Source organism: Aplidium turbinatum, chromosome 11 (genome assembly GCF_918807975.1).
Source record: "Aplidium turbinatum chromosome 11, kaAplTurb1.1, whole genome shotgun sequence".
Classification (NCBI taxonomy): Eukaryota; Metazoa; Chordata; class Ascidiacea; order Aplousobranchia; family Polyclinidae; genus Aplidium; species Aplidium turbinatum.
This window is the reverse complement of record NC_137482.1, coordinates 2,274,562-2,296,204: the sequence shown is the minus strand read 5'-3', so window position 1 is coordinate 2,296,204 and position 21,643 is coordinate 2,274,562. Positions and strand designations below refer to the sequence as shown.

Below are 21,643 nucleotides of genomic sequence, written 5' to 3'. Positions count from 1 at the left end.
TCCAAGGCATTTGTTTCGAACATTTCTATAGCAGAAGTATGACAGGAGTCATTTTTAGTCTTGAATCATAGTCTCCAAAGGATTCATGCAATTGTAAGACATGCAGTGCTGCCAGTGTAGATGCTTGCAGTGCAGACATGCGACATGTTTTCAAATTCAGGAAAATAATCCAAGGCAGCCTACAAATAGGATGTGTCTGGGATATTAACTTGATGATTGGATACTATTCGTGTGGTCAATTTTATATTTTATTATATATTTATGTTAAATATTGATATATTTATATTGTAATTGTTACTTATGTGATTGTTACTTAGATCAATCAATTGCTACAGTATCAATGAGTTTGAATGTACATGGTAGGGAATAATAATATCTGTAAGCATTGTACTATCGCCATTGAGTTTAGAAACGAAACTGAATCATTGTGCAACGGTTTTGGAAAATTGAAACGTGAAAACGTGAATTTGAAATTGAAACGTGAAATTGAAATTGAAAGCTGCAGCTTACCGTAATATTGAACGTAGACCTCTAGGTAAGTATTTACATCAAATATAGTTACTACTCTCTAAAACCTCTACAGCCTGTTTCACCCTAACAGGGGGATCATCATAAGGTCCTTATTCAAATAGAATTTATTCAAAATTTAATTCAAATTTCAATCTTAATTCAATTCAAAATTCAATCTTAATTCAAATATTATTATTCAAATATTAATTAATAGAAATAGAATTAATTAATCAAATTCTATTTGAATAAGGACCATCTGATGATCCCCCTTTTAGAGTGAAACCGGCTGTAGACGTTTCAAAGAATAGTAACTACGTATATTTGATGTAATTTGCTCTGCTTGGCTTTTTGCTTGGCATTGAGCACTTTTTGAAGGAAAGTATTAATAATATTTATTGTTCATTTATCGTATTTATATTATTGCAGTGTTTTCAGTTGACAAGATGTAGCCTGCGTTATGACATTAAGTTTGAGCCATGTTTTTAAATGCAATATTTTTGGACTGGAATACAACATTAGTTACCGCTACAATATCACTTCTACTTTGCTGGGTTTGGTTTAAGAACACTACACGTCTCCCCCCGGGTCCTATAGGGGTCCCGATATTTGGGGTTTTGCCTTTTTTAAGTAAACGTCCGGAAAAAGATTTTGCAAAATGGAGTCAGAAATATGGACCTCTGATGTGTTTGCGATTAGGCTGTGAAGATTGGGTGGTGCTTAATGATTATGATGTCATAATAGAGGTAAGTGAACTTTATAAACATATATTTCTAGGTAATTGTCAATTATTTCGCTACGCCGTTTCCATGTGTTCTGACGGAAATGGCAATTGCCAGCTAGAAAACTCATCAAATATCTCAAATGACAAGCTTTTTCGGCAGGTTAAAAATTAAAACCTCGCCAGAATAGTTAGAATTAAGTTTGAAAGATCTTCGAGATGTATTATTTGATATGAAAGCCTTTGTATGTAACAAAACGGGTAAATAAACCCTGAAATACAATTTAGGCATTAATGAAGCAGAGCCATGCTTTTCATGGAAGGCCTACAGTTCGGTTATTTGAGGAATGCATGGGAAACAAACTTGGAATTGTTTTCGCTCATGGCGGAAAAAGATGGAAACTGTTTCGACGTTTCACTGAAACAAAGTTGAAATTGTAAGAAATGCTTTGCTATTATGACGCTATACTCTATTAAATAACGTCCTTTGACTTCTTTCTATTGTTCTTCCATGAATTCATGAATTCATGTACCGTGAAAAAATTGAGATAAAATATATCTACGAATTAGCCTGTAACTTTTAATATGTAGCCTACCAGCATGGCTACCTAAAGATACCAACATACCATCTCCAGGAGGCCATGGTACCAGTTACACTTTCTTCCATAAAATCTCATGGTTTTCATTGCATTGTTTTTTTAATAAACTGTTATTGCGTTGTCATAGATTGAAAAAGGAGCAGCTGGAAGCATTGATCACGAACGAACTTGAGCTATCTGTTGAGGAAATACGAAACAAAAATGGAAAGCCTTTTGATGCACAAGTATGATGCAGTATAATATTAAACACGGTTAACTTTCTAAAACATGACCATAGAATTAACAAGAAAGAAATGTTAATTTCCCGTTTTCGAAACCCACACTTTTGTGTTTATAGCTCATGCTATTTTTTCCTTGTCAATTCTGTGATCATTTTCTAGAGCTTATTGTTAAACACATAATGCTACTGCAGCGACATAACAATAATACGTTAAAAAAGGTATTGCAACCGTGCCAAATTTCTTTCAACTTAATGACTTACTTAGGTTACAAGCACGTTTTAACGTTCGCGTTTTGTCGCTTCTACCTTTTTCTCGACCTTTGCTATGTTGACGTTTTTGCTGTGATGGTCAGAAATAAAAACAACTGAACTGAATAGGTATCTAAGGGTATTTTTAAACTTATTTATGAACCGGTCAATACGTGAAAGGTAATTGCAATTTGGAGATTCGTGTAATTTGAAATTTATTTCAGGAAGTTTTGACTCACACTATCTCCAATGTGGTCTCAAGCATTGTGTTTGGACAAAGGTTTGGCCGCGATGACGAAACCTTCAAGCAACTGCAAGCCAACGTTAAAGAATCGTAAGGAATTTAATTAATATTTAGACTATTTACTGTGTTTTTTTTGTGTTTTTTTTTCTGTCCACAATTCGAAAATTAACACTACAGTTACGTTTAACATGCGTGAAGCACTTAGACAGCAAAATCCGTCATTTTGACATTGATTCAATGTCTGCAGACTGCCTGGGCATCGTCTCAGTTTGCTGTCGGAGCATGGTCTTACGAAGTGAAGTTAACGGAACGTCTGATGAAAAAAAAATGCTTTCAGATTTTGCTAAGTTTAACCATGAGGATATAGTGTCAAATGACAAGAACCTTGGAACGACGTTCGTCAGAGCGCCGGTTCGACACCGCTCAAGAGCACAAAGCTGTGTCAAACTTGCTTATGTGACGGCATTAAAGGTTTGATAGTTGGCGCCTAAAATGTTGGCACGAGGAATGGCATCCCTGTCAACCTAACCACTTAACTTAAGTCTTTAACCAAATGACAAAAAAAAATTGAAACCGAAACTCAAATTAAGGGTAGTCCTAGTATTTACATGAAAAAAAACGAAATAATTGAAGAAATGAAGAAAAATTAAACGAAAACGAAACAGAGGCAAACTGCCAAGAAGTCCGACTGATGATGCTAAAGATGAGATGAGATTTGACTAAAAAACTGCAATCGAAAAATCTCACAACAAAACTTTGTCGTTTCATTGCCTCCAACCGTCGACGAAAGGACGAAATTTGATGACAATGAGCATTAAAAACGTCATACTACATTTGGCAATGACGTCTACGTGCTGGACATGATCATTTTTTCCCAATAGATTTGATCTCTCCAGTGTTTGGTTGACTCCCATTGTTTCTGTCTTCCCTCAATTATGCGGAATTCCATTTCCTCCTTTCTCTACTCACGTCAAGAGATTCAAGAAAGTTATGACGAGTATTAACGGTGAGTTGTTAAACTAGCCGGTTCCGGTTTTGTTGGGGAGAAACAAAATTGTACAAACACAAATGGTAAATAGTTCGCACAATAATGATGGTAGCGAAAAACAAACGTCACCAAGCCAAGTGCCGCCCAAACATAAATAAATGACACCAAAATTATGAACAATAATTAAACACAAATAACAAAATAAGTTATCAACTATTTAAAAATATGTACTTTAGGTCAGTTTAATTCAGTTTACTTGATTTTATTAACAAAATACAATCATCATAAATACTAATGAAAGAAATGCAATTATTTACATAACAACTATGGCAGCTGAAGGCCAAAACGACCAACAAAAAGTTAGCTGTCACAGCTAATGATTACTAGAAGATTTTTGTTGTAGTTTGACTCTCTGAAACAACTTTAATTTTTAAGAAGTAGGCTTGGTTGGAGTTTAACAGTAGCATATTGTTTCCCTAACCCTCAATATTTCACAGAGACAATTTCCAACATGATTAGCCAACATCTGTCCACGTTTTCTTTTGGCAGCTATAGAGGTTTGCTGGACGCTTACTTTGAGCAGTTTTCGTGCAACGCAAGCAACCAAGAAATATTGCTTCAGGTAACTTAGGAAGTTATTCAGTTCAATACATTGAACCAGTAGTGTTGACAGAGGGTTTTTTAAGGAGTAGGCTACTTTGGACCGGGCCCGGGATAATTTTAGGGGCCCATAACCTTTCCAAGGAGCCCTGGACCTTGAAGAAACCACCGCGATATGTTTTTCTTAGAAATGTGTTGATTTGAAGCCAGAGGATCTCATTGGCGCTGGCTCCAACTTATCCTCAATCGCCTTGTATCCACTTCACTGTTGTAGAGACTCAGCAAAGTAGCCAAGTGGTCACAGTGTGTGGTTGACGATCGGAAGGTAGTGGGTTTAACTCCCGCCTAGATCAGGCGGCTGGCTCTTGGCATGTCACTTTATGACGCTCCTGAAGGTAGATATGAAGATTGGCCTTCTTGTTTGTGGGCATAGCATACAGTACAGGGTGGAAGGTAGCCTACTACTGGAGGGAAAACGTACCTTAAACATTTTCCGTGGCAGTAAACTTAACTTGTAGAAAAGCAGGCACTGATTGATCTTTAGGATCTAATAGAAATGGCATTATAACGTTACAATTATTATACAATGCCTTATCGCGATCCCACATTTATGTGCAATTATTTTTACTGCTTAACAAAAGTATAACTTTTATATGGCATGATCAGACTCTAAAATAGTTAGCTGAGAAAGTGAAAGCCATTGTCACTCTCTGTCAAATACATTAAATTACAGCATTTGTAATTAATTCAAATATGTGCTTCTTAGGACGCGATGCCATTGTTTCGTGAATTGTTTATTACTGGGAGCACAACTACCTCAATCACGTTGAGATGGGGCTTGCTATGTATGGCCGCATACCAGGAAAAGCAGCAAAACTGTCAAAAAGAAATTGACAAAGTCTTGGGTAAGATTCTTGATTTGTCGATAACTTAGAATCATTTTAGCTTCATTGTCACAAAACAGTCACGCTAATTTCAAAATCTTTAAGGCCTGCCTTTGACTTGAATGTTTGTAAATTTGTATGAGGCCGACATAAACTTGTCTTGGCACCAACGTTCTGGACAAGCCTGACGTCTATTGAACTACCGCAATAATATACCAGTTGGAACAACGCCATCATATGTTATAACATCTCTATAACGTCTATAACGTTCTATATGTTTTTTATTTGAAGATTTAGTGCCATTAAGTATCTTGCAAAAGACGCAGCCACATGCCCTTGAGGGGTGTCGAACTGGCGTCCTTTTGAACGCCCACCAAGGCTCTCACCACTCGGCTTTGTAGCAGACATGTCATCATATTATAAACTACTGACTGTTTTACAAATATCTTTCCTATCAAGACTCTCCTTGAAACAAGAGTGTGATTCCATTACAACACCAACAACTACCTTACATCCCATTCTGGGTTCAAGCAAACTTTTGAGAATTTTATTGTGACATCAAAGGTCATAGGGCAGGCTAACAAGTAAATAGTCTCCACTTACTAAGCCCACCTCGGGACTGGACAATTTTGGGCTTATTAAGTAGGTGGGACTATTAAGCGGGGAACAATTCTCTGCCACTCTTATAGATTCAGTAATTTTGGACCGGAAAAAATTGAGCATAATACGCGGGGACTACTGTATTTGCAGTGCGCACATTCTCATTGTGATGTCACACTTTTCAGGACGACGCAATAAACCCAGTCTTGCCCAGCGCACCAGTATGCCATATCTCAGAGCAACAATACAAGAAATCTTAAGGTTTAGAACAGCTGCGCCACTTGGACTACCACGGAGAACTACGGAAGATGTGAAGATACGAGGATACATTATCCCAAAAAACACAAACGTAAGCTCACACTGTAGGCTCTTTTGCTCTACGAGATTATATTTTAACGTAATAAAGCTTGATACACGTCCAACTTAGTAGGTATGTTGAAGTCCTGTATGAAAGAACATAACTACTCAAAGAATGTAATTACTAAAAAGTTGAGATTTTTCCTGAAGCGATAGAATTTCTCCTCTGCGAAGAATGGAGTTTCTCGTGCCCATCAGAAGAGCCTACTGAGCTTTCTTTTGCAGAACCTTTCATGTAGGCTACAAGGACTGGCTAACGAAGATTCCAGGAGATTGTTTATTTATTGAATTTGACTTGTAACTTTTTCTAAAATTTATTTGAAATTGTTTTAATCTTTATTGTACTACTCCAAGCTATCAGTGACTGTCCAGATTTAGTCTGAAGCAAACTTTAGTTCAATTTGAGTGTAAGATTTGCAGGTTACCGCCAAACTTCATAGGCTTATGAACCGTCTTGCCTCTGTTGATGTCTTAAGAAAATCCAACTTTCGGGCTTCAAACATTTTTTGGCATAAACTTCTATTTTTTTTTTTTTTATTACACAACAATAACAACACAGATAACAAACACAAAGATATTGTACTCATCAGCACATCAGCAAGATGCATGCAAGTTCTAGTTCACAAACTATCTATGTCATGTGATTCCATTTCAATTGGTGTTTTTTCAAATTCTTAGACTTGACGGCGATCACTCTCGCTCTGATTGCTGAGTTTCTTTTACCGTTTGAATAAACTGGGAAATTGTCGGGTTAGCTTCGGCATATTTGCATCGATAAACAACATATCGTGCGCATAAAAGTAAACAATTCAACAAATTAGAATTCACAGTTCCAAACAGAATCAACTGGTCATTTGCTATCACAGGATATCTCAGTTTTGCTGATATCCAAGAAAAAACATCTTCCCAATAATTCTTTACAACATGACATTCGCAAAACAAATGAAAAACATTTTCCGTAGCAACGTTGCTAAATGTACAGAGGTTGCTCTCCTTCAGACCAAACGCAAACAACGCGTAGCTGAAGCTTGAAATATAGCACACGCTTACGCCATCTACCGGATGGATTATTTCTTTTTTTATTGCGCAAGAAGAAACTTTTGTTTAATGTTTGATGGCAAACAGAAATGACGTCATTCATGTGCAACACTGGCGTAATGATTTATTAGCTAAAGATGTGGTACATGTCACGTTTGCGCTGGACATTGTGATGCAATGACATGTCATAGCAGGTCACGATGACGTCATGTTTGGAATGTAGTAAACAAATAATAGTTCGTGACAGGCAACATGTACGTACATCGATTATAGTAGTGATGTTGAAAATGGTATGTTGACAGTGGATACGTATATTTTATCAAGTTAGTAACTGATCCCGGGAGAGGGGGAGGGCGATCGCCCTTAAAACACAGAAAAATGAGTTTATTCACGATGTATTTGCAAGGTCGGATTAATGTAAGTTAGACCAAACCATCATAGTATTTAGTTGAAATCGACTTCCTTAAAGCTGCTTGCTGGATCAGCCCCTGGCTTCACAACAAAAGGAGTTAAAACCTACACATCATTGTGTTTTCTTAAAATCCCTCCTAGGATATTTATTGGATTCGCCCCGGTATCAAATACTAGTCAACTGTAAAATCTCGAGAAATTGTCATTTCAACAGTTCTTTAAATTCGGCAACGTATCATTTTGCTGCTTATTTTTCGACTTGATAAAAGAAGCTGTGGGCTATGACGAAAAGCTTTTAATTTGCATTTTTCTTCCATGCAGAGAGTCCGGGAACGCCGTTGATCAAACCGAACTTTTATCTACCAATACAGCTTTAATATAATTTATGCAACTTTTATATGCAGTCATGAGTGACTTTAAGACCTGTTTTATTATGAATAGTTCCATTGAAAATGTGTGGAAATGCCATTGCCACTGCATTGGCGTTAAGCACTTCTATGGTTACAATTAATAAAATACAACTTTTTTGATTTGAAGACAAAACATATTTTTATTAACAGGTGTTCATGAACACGTGGGCCTTGCACAACAGTGAAATATTCTGGAATAAACCCGAAGAATTTATTCCAGAACGCCATTTGGACGAAAAGGGAATTTTTTTCAAATCAAGTCACGTCATGTCGTTCATGGTTGGAGCAAGAACTTGCGTCGGACAAGAAATCGCAAAAATGGAACTTTTTCTAATTTTAGCAACTTTCTTGCAGCAATTTTCTATAAAATTTCCTAAAAATCCACTTTCATTACACAAAGGGACTTTTGGATCGATGTATGCGCCTTTTCCTTTTGATATTGTTATGCAACAAAGATAAGTTATAGATTGAGTATTTGTACAACTCGTATGCAGTAGCATTGGCAAGGGGCCTAGGTGGTACTGTAACACCGGTCCCAGAATGCTTGTGGGGGCCATAGGGGGCCGTAGGGGCCCGGAAGCTCAAAGAAACCACCCCATATTTTTTAGGTATGGTGCGTTTTTCTTAGATTTGGGTTTCGAGAATTTCACTGGTACCGGGAAAAAGTTATCCTCAATGGTCCTGGTTGTATTTTCTGCTTTCACTTCGGCAGCATCAGATAAAACGTTGCAACTATTTCCTAAAAAGATAATAAATCTAATGAACCCCCAAAGTTTTTCACTTTTTAGTATTCAGATCATTTAATTATTCTTTTGAGACCAGCCAATCTTACCTCAATTTCAAGCTACAGTACAATGTGCTTTTGTGTAATTTTGTAAAGTATTTTCAAAAATATTTCATTTGAATAAGCATTGCATTATATTTTATGTAAACCCATGGCCACCTGGTAAACCTTAGACAAACTAAACAAAATAACCTTAGCAGGTTTAACAGAATGTATCACACACACAAAACATAACAACTCAGATGTTTTCAACACGTACGTGTGTCCTCATCAGGAATTAAATCTGCAATATACATAAAATGAACATTGTAAGATAAATTTGACTTTGCACTAAACCTGTAACTAACGACACTCCAACATGAAAAGCATTTACTGAACAAGTGATATTATATTTTATTATGTATTTATTATATTTTATTTGTTGCAGACTATACTGAAGAAGCCACACTTGCGTGGCGAAAGCTTTATTAATAAAACTGATTTTGTTTTTGATTTAGTGTGATACTGTCTACTTTATTTTCAAAGAGATTGAGATCAGATACGTTAGTATAGAGTTAGCTATGATATAATCAAAAGTCTTCTTTTATTGCCGCACTTGATTCCAAGCATTGACTGGCTCTTGCATGAAAAGTTTCCAAGATTCTCTGTTGTTTGCTTTGTGAATTAGGTGTATGTTGGTGTTGGTTTTGTCGGTTTGTTGGTTTAAGTAGGTTAATCTTTGTCTGCCTTGGGCACGCTTCATATAACCTCATAAAAGTTTCATTTTTTCCCTTCCAATTGCCTCATTCTTAAGCAATTTCATGAACATTGTGTAACCTCAGTTGCAAGAGTAGCCTCTTTTTATAGGCCTGATTGTATAATATCTCAGGAATATTTCTTTTCTCTTTTTTAAATCACTACATCTTCAACCATTTCATGAACATGGTGCAATCTCAGCTTCAATAATATCTAATAATTCTATAAGTAAAATATCTATAAAGCTTTGTCTTTTTTTGAGCTTTTGGGGCGGAAGGTTCATCGTTCCACAACTCCAAGATATCAATGTGTGGCCCAGTGACGTTCGGTGGCTTAAACCGTTGGAAAAGCAACTTTGAAATATGCTGCAGCAAGGTAGTAGGCACGAAGGGCGTAAACGTCGGGCGAAGCCTGAAGGCGTGTTGCCGAAGGCAACACTTCCAGCGGGGGTTCTGGGGGCCTCCCCCAGAAATTTTTGAAAAACACTTCCAATTTGCTGCGCTCTGAGAGCATTTCCAAAACAAATCAAAAATAAAAATCTGTCAAATTGTGCTTCGCCTATGTCGTGATCATACATCCATTTAATGTTTAGAAGTCATGAGCAATCTTAATTTTAACGTTGCAGGACCAAAATCCAGTGTTAGACATGGAATAATAGTTGTCTAAATATTTAATTCGTCATGAATGTTCATTCTCAGATATTCAGTTAGGCCTACACTACAAAAACTAACACTTAGGCCTAAACATTACAACCGCAAGCAATTTGTACAAAAAGTTGGATAAGTTTGCCTCCTGCGTATAGAAGCTTAACGAACTAAATATTGCATCCGCACCTGAACGTTCATTGGCGAAGTAACGTTATATCAACGCTGTAAAAAGGGCAAAGGCATGACCATGAAAGCTAGTAGGCTAAAGTACATGGCGAGGAGACATCAAAAAACAGCAATAATCTTTTCGGCGTTATGATGCTGTGCTGTGTACCGTGACGAGAGACCATTCTGACGAGTTAGTCTAGCCGCTCTAGCGAATGTACGCATTGACGTCACTGGGAAAGCAAGTCTAACTATAACACATCTGATTGGCTAAGCAGCTGGTGACGTTTTGAAAAACGAGTGAGGATTAGATAAAACGATGGCGTTTTTTGACATTTTTGAATCTGGGGAAAGCAACTTTGATAATTGCTTCCCTGGAGCCTCAGTGATTGTTTCTGACAGAAGCGTTTGCGTTAATTGGCATTTATAGGCAAGACATGCGGTTTGGTAAGGACTTAGACTACTCACAAGCGTTACGAGTAATTCTAGTGACGAATACAGTAATTTTCAAGTTAAAATAGACGTGATAAAAATAATAAGAAATTAAACCTAGAATTCAGTCATTATATATTGCATAGTTTTCGCTCAGGTAAGCACTGCTTTCCTTGCTTTCCCTCACCGATCGTCACTGATTTGTGTGCCCTGATTAGCCTACACAGAGAGCCGGAAGCAACTACACAGCTGTTGTCTTGTTTCAAGACGAGAAGAGCTCGCCCTGAGATCAAACTATATCATCCAAGATGAAGGCAGGGTTTCTGCTAGCGTATCAATTAGCTACTGTAGCTTACAATGATACCCTTGTGAATGACACACAAAACCTCGCATTGATGGAACCGATCATCATTCATGTGCATATATGTTGTATTGCTTTTAGTATGAATAGTCTAAAAACTAAAAATAAAATGAACAATCCCACTTGGTGAAAGAACGCTTCAAAAGAAGACAATAAAGTCAAAAGAAAGAAAGTAATCACAAAGCTAGGAAAGGTACAATTTGTAGCTCACGAAAGGTAGAAACGTTTAAAAAACGTTCATAGCGGAAACAGTATGATCGCAAGATCTGATTCATCGTTGCGTAATCAAAACAAAATTTCAACCACCTTTTGATAAGCTTTAATATAGAAATCAAGTCAAGTATCAGGACATGTTAATTCTTCAACATACAGCATTTCGAGTTTGATGATTTTGTCTTAGGCAGTTAATTGAGGTTTGGTGAGCTGAACACATATCCCTAAACAAACACGTTTGGTTATTTGGCATTACTGCAATACTGTAAGATGCATTAACAAATGCATAAGCTGCTGTACTATCGAAATATCAATAACACCAGGTATAAAGTTGCTTGCAACAGAATTATAAACAAATTTGAAGATACGTAATACAAAATTTATGTCCTGGTATCGTTACCCATATAGCAAAATCCGTCATTTTCATTTTGATTCAACGTCTCCAAACGTTAAATCAATGTAGCAATGACGGATCTTGCTGTATGGTTAGGTAGTAACATTAACATTTGCACTGTCAAGTCTTGAGTGAATATTGGATGTTTACTGAAAGAACCTTAACAAAGCAGAATAATCTCAGTGAGTTAAATGAAGTGAAGACATGATTCAAACATATAGAAAGATAATCACTGTGAGCCAGGTTGGCTGAAGCGCTTCACATACCAATGTTAATATGAACGGTTAAAAACATCTTTAGTAGTTGTAAATAAAACTTATATAATGCACATTTGTCAGTGTTATATGTACAGTATAAACATAACAGATTTAAATGTTGCTGTTTTAAATATTTACAACAGGCCTACCTCATATTTTCTCATTGAATCAAATCTTGTTTTGCAGCATTATTATTACGTGTTAAACGTCAGTTGATAATGGCTTTGATATTTTTGAATCGTTAAGAGGCAAAAAAGTGAATATTATACCAAAATACATAAACATATTTTCTAATTATAAGTGAACTCACTTTGACCATTGATCGACAAAAATTAAACAGTGAAGAAAAACGTAACTTAGCAACTTTAAAAAATTGTTGGAAATTTATTTTTCAGTGCAGGAAAATAGCCCGATTGTAGCCTAAGTGAAAGAAAATGTAAAATCTTGAAAATGTGATGAAAGTAACCACAAAAGCGGAAGACTCAAATAAAAACTACAAGACGTTGATCAAAAATGGTAATTGTACCAACATACGCGCTTATGAAAGTTCACATTATTCACAATCTTTTAATTCAAGTCTGATTTTGGACCTGCATTGTTACATTGTCATTTTGCATAGTAAATTTTAGTTTTTATGTTCAGTTGAAGTGGGTGCAGTTAGCTCAAATACAATATTATTGCTAAATATCTTCAAAAGTGTTATATTTAATTAAAAACCTTTTTGAAGGTCTCACTGAGGGTGAAACAGACTGCAAAGGTTGTTTTAATAATAATGGTGATTTCATTCTACTGTTAACATATTAGCAAATTTGTGGAGTTTCATATTATTCTTTGTAACAATCCGTATCACCTATATTATAGCGTAGTCATCATTTCAGTTAAGTTATAAAAAATTGCATACCGGTATTAAAAACTTGAAAGAATTAAGCATCAGCAAATAGCATAGGCCAGGGTAAAAGTTAAATAAGACGCTGTCCAACACTGGTTCAGTAGGAAGTAATCAATATCGCGGTACAGGACATAAAAACTCTAAAACCTTTCAACCGTTAAACTTTTTAGACACAGTTTTGGATGATGTCATCAACGGAATTTCTAGATAATACACAATGATAATATTTGCACTGGTGTCAAGCTTGTTCCAATTTCACTGCAATTTTAGATGTGGAAAAGGTTTGCGTAAATTTTATGAGACATTTTCTCGGCCTACCAAAGATGTTGCCAGCGGCACATGACAGTAATCCAATAAAAATTTTGCTACTTATTAGATACTTTATTAAAATGAGTTGAAGAAAATCTGAAGGGCTCACTTTAAGATAAGAGAGTGATTATGCAGCTAGAACACTTTAGCGATTGATAGCAGTAGAAAACATATCAAGACTGTAGTAGAGGATACGGAAGCTATGAAATGAGATGATACGCAAAACAGACTCTTGTAAAAATTGAAAATCCGCAACGCTGGCCCACATCATGGGATTCAAGTCATAAGAAAATTAAAAGAAGTTGGCATAAGTTATTACAGTATTCCTATAAATAAATGCAACGCAAACATAACTAAAGCAAAGTAATAAAATCATGGTGTTTATTTTTTAAGTAAAATGTTTTGTAAGTGCAAATTAAAGAAAAAATATCAACATGATGGCAGAGTTATGACAAATAAGATCGAACTTTTTCCTTAATCAATGTTTTACAAACAGGGCATCTTTTTGCACTTTGTCCACACTGGATGCAACAGACCAGGTGTCCACAAGGAATAAATACCATGGATGACAATTCTTTGCGACATACTCTACACAATCTAGATTCTTCCAAACGCTTCATCTCCTGCAGAGGAGAATGATGGTTTTGTGAGGAAGAAGGACCTTCACTTTCAGATGCTGGACTCTCATCAGTATCGGAGTGATCTTCATCCGTTATAGATATGATTGCATCCACTAGACTCTCAAAGTTGGAAAAGTTTTCATTATTTGATTCGTACTTCCTGAAACCAGGATGAAAAATTACGACATGGGTCTTACCTAAATTATGACATCACAAATTCAAACTGATGGCTATCATCAAGGTAAAGTAACGAAATTAGAGTAACAAATATATAAACAAACTTAATAGTTTGTTTAGATGAAGCAAAAATGAATATTTAACTTCGAAGATATTGTTTTATTAATTGTTTCATTGATTAAGAAAATGCAAACCTTTTGAGTGCTTCTTTAATTTCTTTATCTTCGAATCCCATTTCCTTTGCTTGAAAAACTAATTCTGACGTCACCATTTCTCTTTCAATGATTTCGTTCCTGTTTCTCATTTCCTCTCTTGGATCAATAATTTGTGGGGGATCGCCCCCTCGTCGAGTTGCAGCATAAGACTGAACAGAAGATCTGAAAATAAAGTCAGAGATATGGACATAGTCTGTTGAGAAATTTCCAGAAGTATGTGGAAACGTTCAACAGATGAAACCAAACATTTTATTTTGCCAAATTTATTCTGAAACATCATGTGGCAAAATTTTTAATCACAAGAAAGATTTAATATTTTTACCTTGTGCCTGATGTTCCAGCTATATGACCTGGTTGTGTTGAAGCAGGATTCTGCAAAGTCGGTCTTCTGAGATTGGGATATCTAGAAACTATTTGATGAACAAATTCTGGACCTTTTTGTTGGAGCACAAACTCACACATCGGGAACCATTTAGCGTGTTCTTCCCATGGATTGTCATCCCGTTCCCAGTTCTGGAGTCCTCCATTGCAGTACCAGCACTTTGCCCGGTCTCTCTCCCCAAGATAATACATCCCAGCGTCCGCTATCTCTTGTGGTGTGGCTCTAATTCTGTGTGCCGGCCAAGTCGTTGAATGATCGAGAAACGTCTGAAGACGAGTTTCTCTGTTCCTCATGTGAGGATTGATGGGATTGAGACAAGGAAAAAGCCAACGGAGGTTTCGTTCTTGAGTCCGATTTGTTTCTGCTTGTCTTCTATTTCTATCGACCTCATTAGCTCTAAATGAAGCTACAACACTAGATGGTGGACTTCTACGTGGAATGCTGATGCTGGCTGATTGGTACGTGGGTGTGCTCAACATCTCGGAAGAATGAGGAAGATGTCCTGAAGTAACAACCTCTCCAGCCGTTGGTGGACGGGATGGATTGCGACCACTTCCAGTTTGTGAAGGTTTTGTCTCAGATCCAGATCTTCTGGGACTTGCTGATGGCCTTGAATTGCTTTGTAGCGTGCGTAGCAGCGACACTGAAACAGAATTTCATGCGTCAATTTGAAACAACTAACCTATGACAAACGAATTTGAAAAATGTTTATATAGATTTTCTTTCACTTTATAATGTAACGTTAATATCTTTAAAAAAACGACTTTGACGACTACTCAAATGAACCATTATCAAATCACAACAACGTCTTGTGATGTTGCTACAGTGTCATGTGAATGGATCACATGAGAGGATTTCAACCAATCGTATGACTTGAAGACAAGTCACAACAAATCTCAACATCATCAATTTGAATGAAGAAAACTGTTAAAACATATTGTAAGCAAACTAATTGATTGAAAAGATATTCTCTTTGGTACGTCACAAAAGGAATTAGCCTATAACATTACCTCCACCAGGTGGTCACGATAATGCGTGGCTCACCATCACATCCAACACAAAACTGACTTACTTATCGGGATGTTCGTTTCGTCCGTTCCGTTTATGAACTCACAATCGTCCTTGTGCCAATCACGAGATTCGGGTTCATCTCCAATAACCCAAGAATCTACAATCTGTCCGCAACTGAATACAAGGGGTGATGTTGTTATTACGTCGTTGAAGTGTATAATAGCCTACAAAGTCACAATCAACATTATCACATCAAATTGGCACAATTGATTGTTGCAAACAATGTTGCTAGGCATTGTACTTGACATTGTAACATACCAGGTTGCACTGTATGTATTTGCACTTACTGTATATAAAAATAGAAAATTGATTATATACAAACATAAGATTACCGTAAATAGAAACATATACAAGAATGCGCAATAACCAATGTCATTTGTAGGTTGCGCCATGGCCATGGTTGCGCAAATACATAAATATCTTAATAAGGTGTATTGACATAAATGTATTGACAAGGTGAGTAGCCGTAGCCTGCATTTGTAGTCTACTTAATTTAATTGTTTCCAAACAAACACTGTAACGTAATTAAACTTTCAAGGACAGAAACACCCTTGATGAACATACCTGAAGCATTTAACCCTGTCGCTGTAGCCAGTGTAATGAAACCCACTGGCTGCCAACTTGCAAGTGTTGACCCTGACATGTTGTGGGAAGTCTTTGAAGGTGGAAAGCCGATAAGTTTCTCTTTTTGGGTCACCTAGCATACATCAAGCATGCTAATATTATTTAACGAAATTAAGATATATACAGTGAGTAGGCTACACAACCTAAAAGTAGCTCATGTCATAGGCGTAGGAGCCAGGAGTGCAGAAGGTGCAACAGCACCCCAAATTTTTCAGTTAGTCGAAAATTTGATAAAAATTTAGGCAAGAACTTTCAGCATGTTTTAAAATTTTTATTAAGATTGAACTTATTATTGATATTTTGCTCAAATAATCAAAATTATACCAGACTATCGAGAGCGGTGTAAAATTTTTAATCAGGTCGTCTATGGATTGTCGCTACAAATATTAGGGCGCATATATATTTGGGCAAAATTTTTTCGCATCTACAGAAACAAACTTTCTTTTATGTCTACGCCTCATGTGCTTCATAGAGTAGGCCTACATATAAAACAACTCAGCCGTTTGTTATTATTTACATGATGTTATATTGCTACATATAAAGAACAGTTATTATTGTTTTAATGTAAATCTACTGCAGCCTATAACCAGTTACAATGAAATGACCTGTTACAACGTATCAAAGCGCTTACAAAAAATTTGCTTTAACACTTTGCTCCTCAAAGGGAGGCCGGATTTGGCCCCCCCCTCATATTTCCTTTAATTATTTGAAGCACAGTAACGCCATGCACTTGGTTTTTCTTGACTTTTCCTAAAATTGCCAGGCGGATCTGATGATATTAAATTTGATGCTAAAAGTTGTGTAGTTTTCTTGTAAATTCAAGATTTTGGTGAATTTTTGCTATTTCTAGCTAACTTCCAGCAAAGCGTGAAATGGATTACATTGCGATGACAAGCCATAAGCTCATAATTGCTTCGTGCATCGATATGCGCGAGCAGAGAGAAGCATTCTCTTGCTTTCTTTTGTTTGGTTTGACCTCAATAATACAAAGCGCGTTATTTCTTATGCTACAAAGAAAAGCCAGTGATCGCAAAGCTGTTAATTAGAAACAATAATAGCAAACGTTTTTTGCGTTATCAGCTCTACAAAGAAGAATAGCAATCCACGATCAAAATAGTAGACTATGGAGGCCACAAACTATTCAAAACAGTTGTTTCAAGCAGATAATATTCATTGACGAATAAAAAACGTTACAATAAGAAATCTTCTCTTGGATAAAGACACGAAAACTTGGTTTCGAAATAAACGTTCTATGGAAATGCTCTCATTGACAAAACTTGCAATTGAGGAAATGTATCACTGCAAATGCTTTTGGGAGAAGCCGGAGAAATAGCGTTTTTGCAAACAGTAATTGTGAGATACTCAAAATTATGAGATAGGCTTCATTTACACGTAGCAGCTAACTCGATGGCGTCCCTTCACTGATTTATGTCGCCTACTTGTTGTTATGTCCTGTATTTTTGTTTCACAGTGCACTGTGTTTTGTTCCAAAGAGCGCAAAATAAAGATGATAATGCTTCATCTACATTACAAAATATTTTGTAATGTAGGCCTACAAACAAAATGTACAATGTACACAATGTACATTACAAAATATTTTGTACTGTAGACGAGGCATAAAGTTAGGCGTCACATAAGACAAACAACAAATCAGCTTTCTTCATCATTGATTCAACATCTGAATACGTTGCGCCAATGTATAAGAGGCCGGCTATTGTGAAGACCCGCCATTTAGGCTATAAACGATCCGATTATACCAAAAGTGGGACAAACTAGTGGATCAAAGAATGAATAAACAATGCTGAGAAAACTAAATCTAAGTGACGAACAATACCGATGTCTTCATTTATCTTGGAAAAATGCTGCCCAAACTTATCAACAAAAAATACCGTAAATAACGGCAAGGATCCCGAAAGCAGAATTTGCTCAACTTTGGCATGAATTTAGTCAGACATCTACAGTAATAATTCCACACATACAATAACGGGCTCTCAACTGCTGTAAGATAACACGATGGTTCTGGTTCTGGGCGATTTGTGTAACAGTTTAGGGGAAGACACTACTTGAAATGATGCACCACACAAAAGATTTTCAATGAAGACTGAGTCTAAAAACCGATGTGGATTGTGCTGCACAATGACTTCAAGTTCAGGACAGACAAGGCACAAAAATATCACGATAAAAATAAAGACCTTGTGGGAGATTTTCGAGAATCATAACACGATGCAAATACCAAAAACGCATGGTTTGCATGCTGCTCTAAGCTGGCCGGCAACCACAAAGGTAGACAATACAGGCAGTTTATAATTCGATAACAGCGCAATAAACATTATAAATACGTAAACCGACAATTTTCTTTTACAAACGTTTTACGTCTAATAGTAAATTTTCCCTCAACAATTTTTTGTGAAGCACTTGCAAACCACGGTTTTATAAAATAATTCATCATTATTATTTTTTACTTCTCGGATATTGTAAAACGTCATCAGCAAAATCACAAAAAAAATTTCATTACTTCAATGTAGTAGGCCTAAGAATTTCTTATAGAATTGTAGCCACGTTGTTTCAACAAAGAAGCCATTTTTTAGCAATATAGAGTTATAGAAAATAATTTGCAATCATGCAAATGGTTGGAAAGAATCTAGGAAGTCTTCTCACAATCTGGCACAAAATGATTATGTTTATTGTATCTCTGTAAAATGTTTTACGACAAACTTTGAAGCTTCGTTATAATCATTTTTATCTTTGAAGTCAAAAGTTATTTTTTTTTTTTTGGCCAGAAACATAATCACTGCCTTGCTGATGTTGTCGATATTACGCGTATTTTTAGTGCTTCAAACAATAAGGACCCAGTCAGCAATCCAGTCCTTTTACATTGATTCAACATTTGTAAACGTTAAATTTATGTAGATTTGCTGACTGTGGGTTATTTCACATTTCCTTTGTTTACGCACGTTCCTCAATTCGCTGTTGCATTATTTCGACGCTGGCGGCAATTCGCTGTTGCATTATTTCGATTTGATTGACACAATCTTCAATAAAAAGTGAGCTTCGAACTTAGCTTTGTTGATATAAATGCTGTATTTTTTGTGGATGTAATTTATGAGTCATGTTTATAAACACCCGTAAGCGAAATGACTTATGATGTGGCCTGCATGATATTTGTGATGCGACTTGACACAAATCCACAATTTCAAAAGCACCTAATTTGAACTTAGAAATTTCAGATAATTTCAACAACTTGTTCAACTGTCTTCTCTCTACTAAAAATATTCATACTACAAACTCAATTGTAGACCTAAATACACAAACGAAGATGTAAACAGCTATTCAAGCAGGCTAAGGTGTTACTTATGAGAAATTTGGTTCCATAAAACTAGAAGCTAGCCATGAGTTTGGGAATGCATTAGTTTAGGATAAAAATGTAAGACAACAAACGCAGTTTTGTTTTTTTTTCAAATTCGTGTAACAATGTTACTTTGATTGTAACTATTTTAGAATCAGTGAGTAGCTTACAATAAGATTTGCTCGCAAGTCGTAAATTCTAATCAATGCAATGATTCGGCACACCGCACACACACTTCGTGCGTTCGATCGAGCTCTTTGTTATTCAGAAGTTTGCATGAAATCGGATTAGCACGGTAATTAAATAGCGGCAAGTTAAATCAAAATTGTCGTTTTTGGGTACCTTTGCAAAAATTGAAATATCAAGTTTAACATATAAAATTTTAAAATAATGACTTTTCAAACTTATATACAAATGATTTGCTTTCACACCAGTGCAACTTCTGTTCAAATAGCATCAGCGGATAACACGTAACAGCTGATTGAATTTGATCCAAAAACGGCCCCCCCTTGAGCAGTTAACTTCCAAAAAAACGTTGAAAAGCAAAGGGTTAATTGGCTTACTGAATTGATGGAACTCTGTTAATAAAACTTTGTTGGTTGATACTTTTTCGTATTTATTTAATCTGCTTTCAAAATCAACCTGCTGTATGATTTAGCACTCTTTTACAAAATCTTGTGCTGTGCCCCACTAGGAAAGTTTTTACTGACTTTCTATCTTTTAACAATTTTTTATGATTAAGTTTTTCTAAATTTAATACTATCTAAAAACTTAAATCGTTCTTAAAAGTTTGCGTTTTGTTACTTCTACCTTTTCCTAGACCTTTGCTGTGTTGACGTGTATTGTATTCGCTGTGACGGTCAGAAATAAAAAAAAAAATATTTAAACTGAACTGAATAAGAGACTGAAGAAGTCGCTTTTACGTTGGTGAAAAGCTTTATCAACAAATTATACAGTTTCCGAACCTGACTGATATTGTTTGTTGATAATTACTTATTAAAAAAGCAATGACTTATTTTTGAATATTTCGATGTTTTTAAAAGCTCGTAACAAATTAACTATAATTACCGGGAGGTATGTATGCACTCTTTTGGCCTGGTGGATCTCGAACAGTTCCAAGACATCTCCCATCACCTTCTGCATCGATAACTTCTAAAGAAAGACTTCCAATTCTACTATATTGATCGAAATGCATTTATTGTCGCCACTTTCAAATCGAGTGAACGTGCTCTCCACGTGATACAACTTCACAATACAAAGCGGGAGAAGAACGTTCTCTCGTTTTATAACGCCGCTGACACGAGACCACATTCTCGACGTTTCTTTAAGGTTGCGTAAGAATGACGACATTACCCGTAAAGCAAATAAGATGAAAGGTCAGTTATGTTGCGCCATTGTTGCTGTAAATCATGATTTTAAAGTTGGCATTATTTTTTGTTTGAAGAGTTTGATTAACATTTTTCATGTAACCTAGAAAAAATCAAACTTTGGCTGAACTTTTTTATGATTCCTGTAGGCTAAACTGCACAGCAGCTGTTGCTATCAGTCCAAGTAATACACTTCCGCCAGTCATTTTTAAACGCTTTTTTCTATTTCTAGGCCGTTGCTATTTTTAGAGAGGGGTATCGTTTTTTTTTTTAAATTCAACTTTAGCCCTGATTTTAGGATACAACAGCTAATTAAAATGACCACTTTTCCGCGTTTTACGATAAAAATAAGACCAGAAAAATGTTTAGGGCTGTGTTGCAACATTTTTAAAGTGTTTTAGTACAGTAGAAAACAATATTTGAACTTTAAATGCCAAAAACAAAAATTGACGTCCATGCAATTTCAAGCGAAAAGTAATTTTCAAGGTAAAGGGGTTTTTGGTCAAAAATTTCAAAAACATTATACCAGAGGGTTGTATCCTAAAATCAGAGCTAAAGTTGAAATTAAAATTATCCAATCTTTCCCTCTCCTAAGTATGTTATTGTTTTCGTTACGATGGTCAGAAATACAAACAACTGAACTGATCCCTATTCATGTGAGTGTTGGCAAACTACGTTTGTAGCACGCGGTGAAAGCATGCATTGTGGCGTCAATTTTGTCTGCTCATCCAACATGGCGGTGGTCATTTTCTCTTTGTCAGGCATGAGTCACGGTACTTTCCCATTGACCAGTGATGGACTAGCGACAAGAGTAGACTACTTCACTA

At 36.1% G+C, this 21,643-nt stretch overlaps 2 protein-coding genes across 2 annotated transcripts; one reads left to right on the top strand and one right to left on the bottom strand.

The window, feature by feature from the left end:
• Positions 1 to 1,522: 1,522 nt before the first annotated feature.
• LOC145779695 (cytochrome P450 2U1-like) lies at positions 1,523 to 9,045 on the top strand. Its single transcript, XM_082591332.1, has 8 exons — positions 1,523 to 1,665; positions 1,955 to 2,051; positions 2,521 to 2,630; positions 3,422 to 3,546; positions 4,026 to 4,150; positions 4,895 to 5,033; positions 5,798 to 5,961; positions 7,979 to 9,045. The coding sequence occupies exons 1-8, from the start codon at positions 1,523 to 1,525 to the stop codon at positions 8,285 to 8,287; spliced, it is 1,212 nt and encodes a 403-aa protein (XP_082447458.1). The 3' UTR covers positions 8,288 to 9,045.
• A 1,957-nt stretch (positions 9,046 to 11,002) lies between these two features.
• LOC145779272 (baculoviral IAP repeat-containing protein 7-like) lies at positions 11,003 to 20,663 on the bottom strand. The gene is made up of 6 exons (XM_082590813.1): positions 20,518 to 20,663; positions 16,044 to 16,176; positions 15,481 to 15,593; positions 14,349 to 15,051; positions 14,006 to 14,188; positions 11,003 to 13,794 (listed from the first exon to the last, which is right to left on the bottom strand). The coding sequence occupies exons 1-6, from the start codon at positions 20,642 to 20,644 to the stop codon at positions 13,461 to 13,463; spliced, it is 1,593 nt and encodes a 530-aa protein (XP_082446939.1). The 5' UTR covers positions 20,645 to 20,663; the 3' UTR covers positions 11,003 to 13,460.
• Positions 20,664 to 21,643: the final 980 nt, after the last annotated feature.

What these genes read in the sequence shown, in the direction of transcription:
- LOC145779695 (XM_082591332.1), top strand. Translation starts at nt 1,523, where the DNA reads ATGAAGCAGAGCCATGCTTTTCATGGAAGGCCTACAGTTCGGTTATTT. An exon ending in CAAGCCAACGTTAAAGAATC is followed by an intron (nt 2,631 to 3,421) that starts GTAAGGAATTTA and finishes TTTTCCCAATAG; the next exon opens with ATTTGATCTCTCCAGTGTTT. An exon ending in ACCAAGAAATATTGCTTCAG is followed by an intron (nt 4,151 to 4,894) that starts GTAACTTAGGAA and finishes TGTGCTTCTTAG; the next exon opens with GACGCGATGCCATTGTTTCG.
- LOC145779272 (XM_082590813.1), bottom strand. Translation starts at nt 20,644, where the DNA reads ATGCATTTCGATCAATATAGTAGAATTGGAAGTCTTTCTTTAGAAGTT. An exon ending in CGAAACGAACATCCCGATAA is followed by an intron (nt 15,052 to 15,480) that starts GTAAGTCAGTTT and finishes ATTCTGTTTCAG; the next exon opens with TGTCGCTGCTACGCACGCTA. An exon ending in GCTGGAACATCAGGCACAAG is followed by an intron (nt 14,189 to 14,348) that starts GTAAAAATATTA and finishes CTTTATTTTCAG; the next exon opens with ATCTTCTGTTCAGTCTTATG.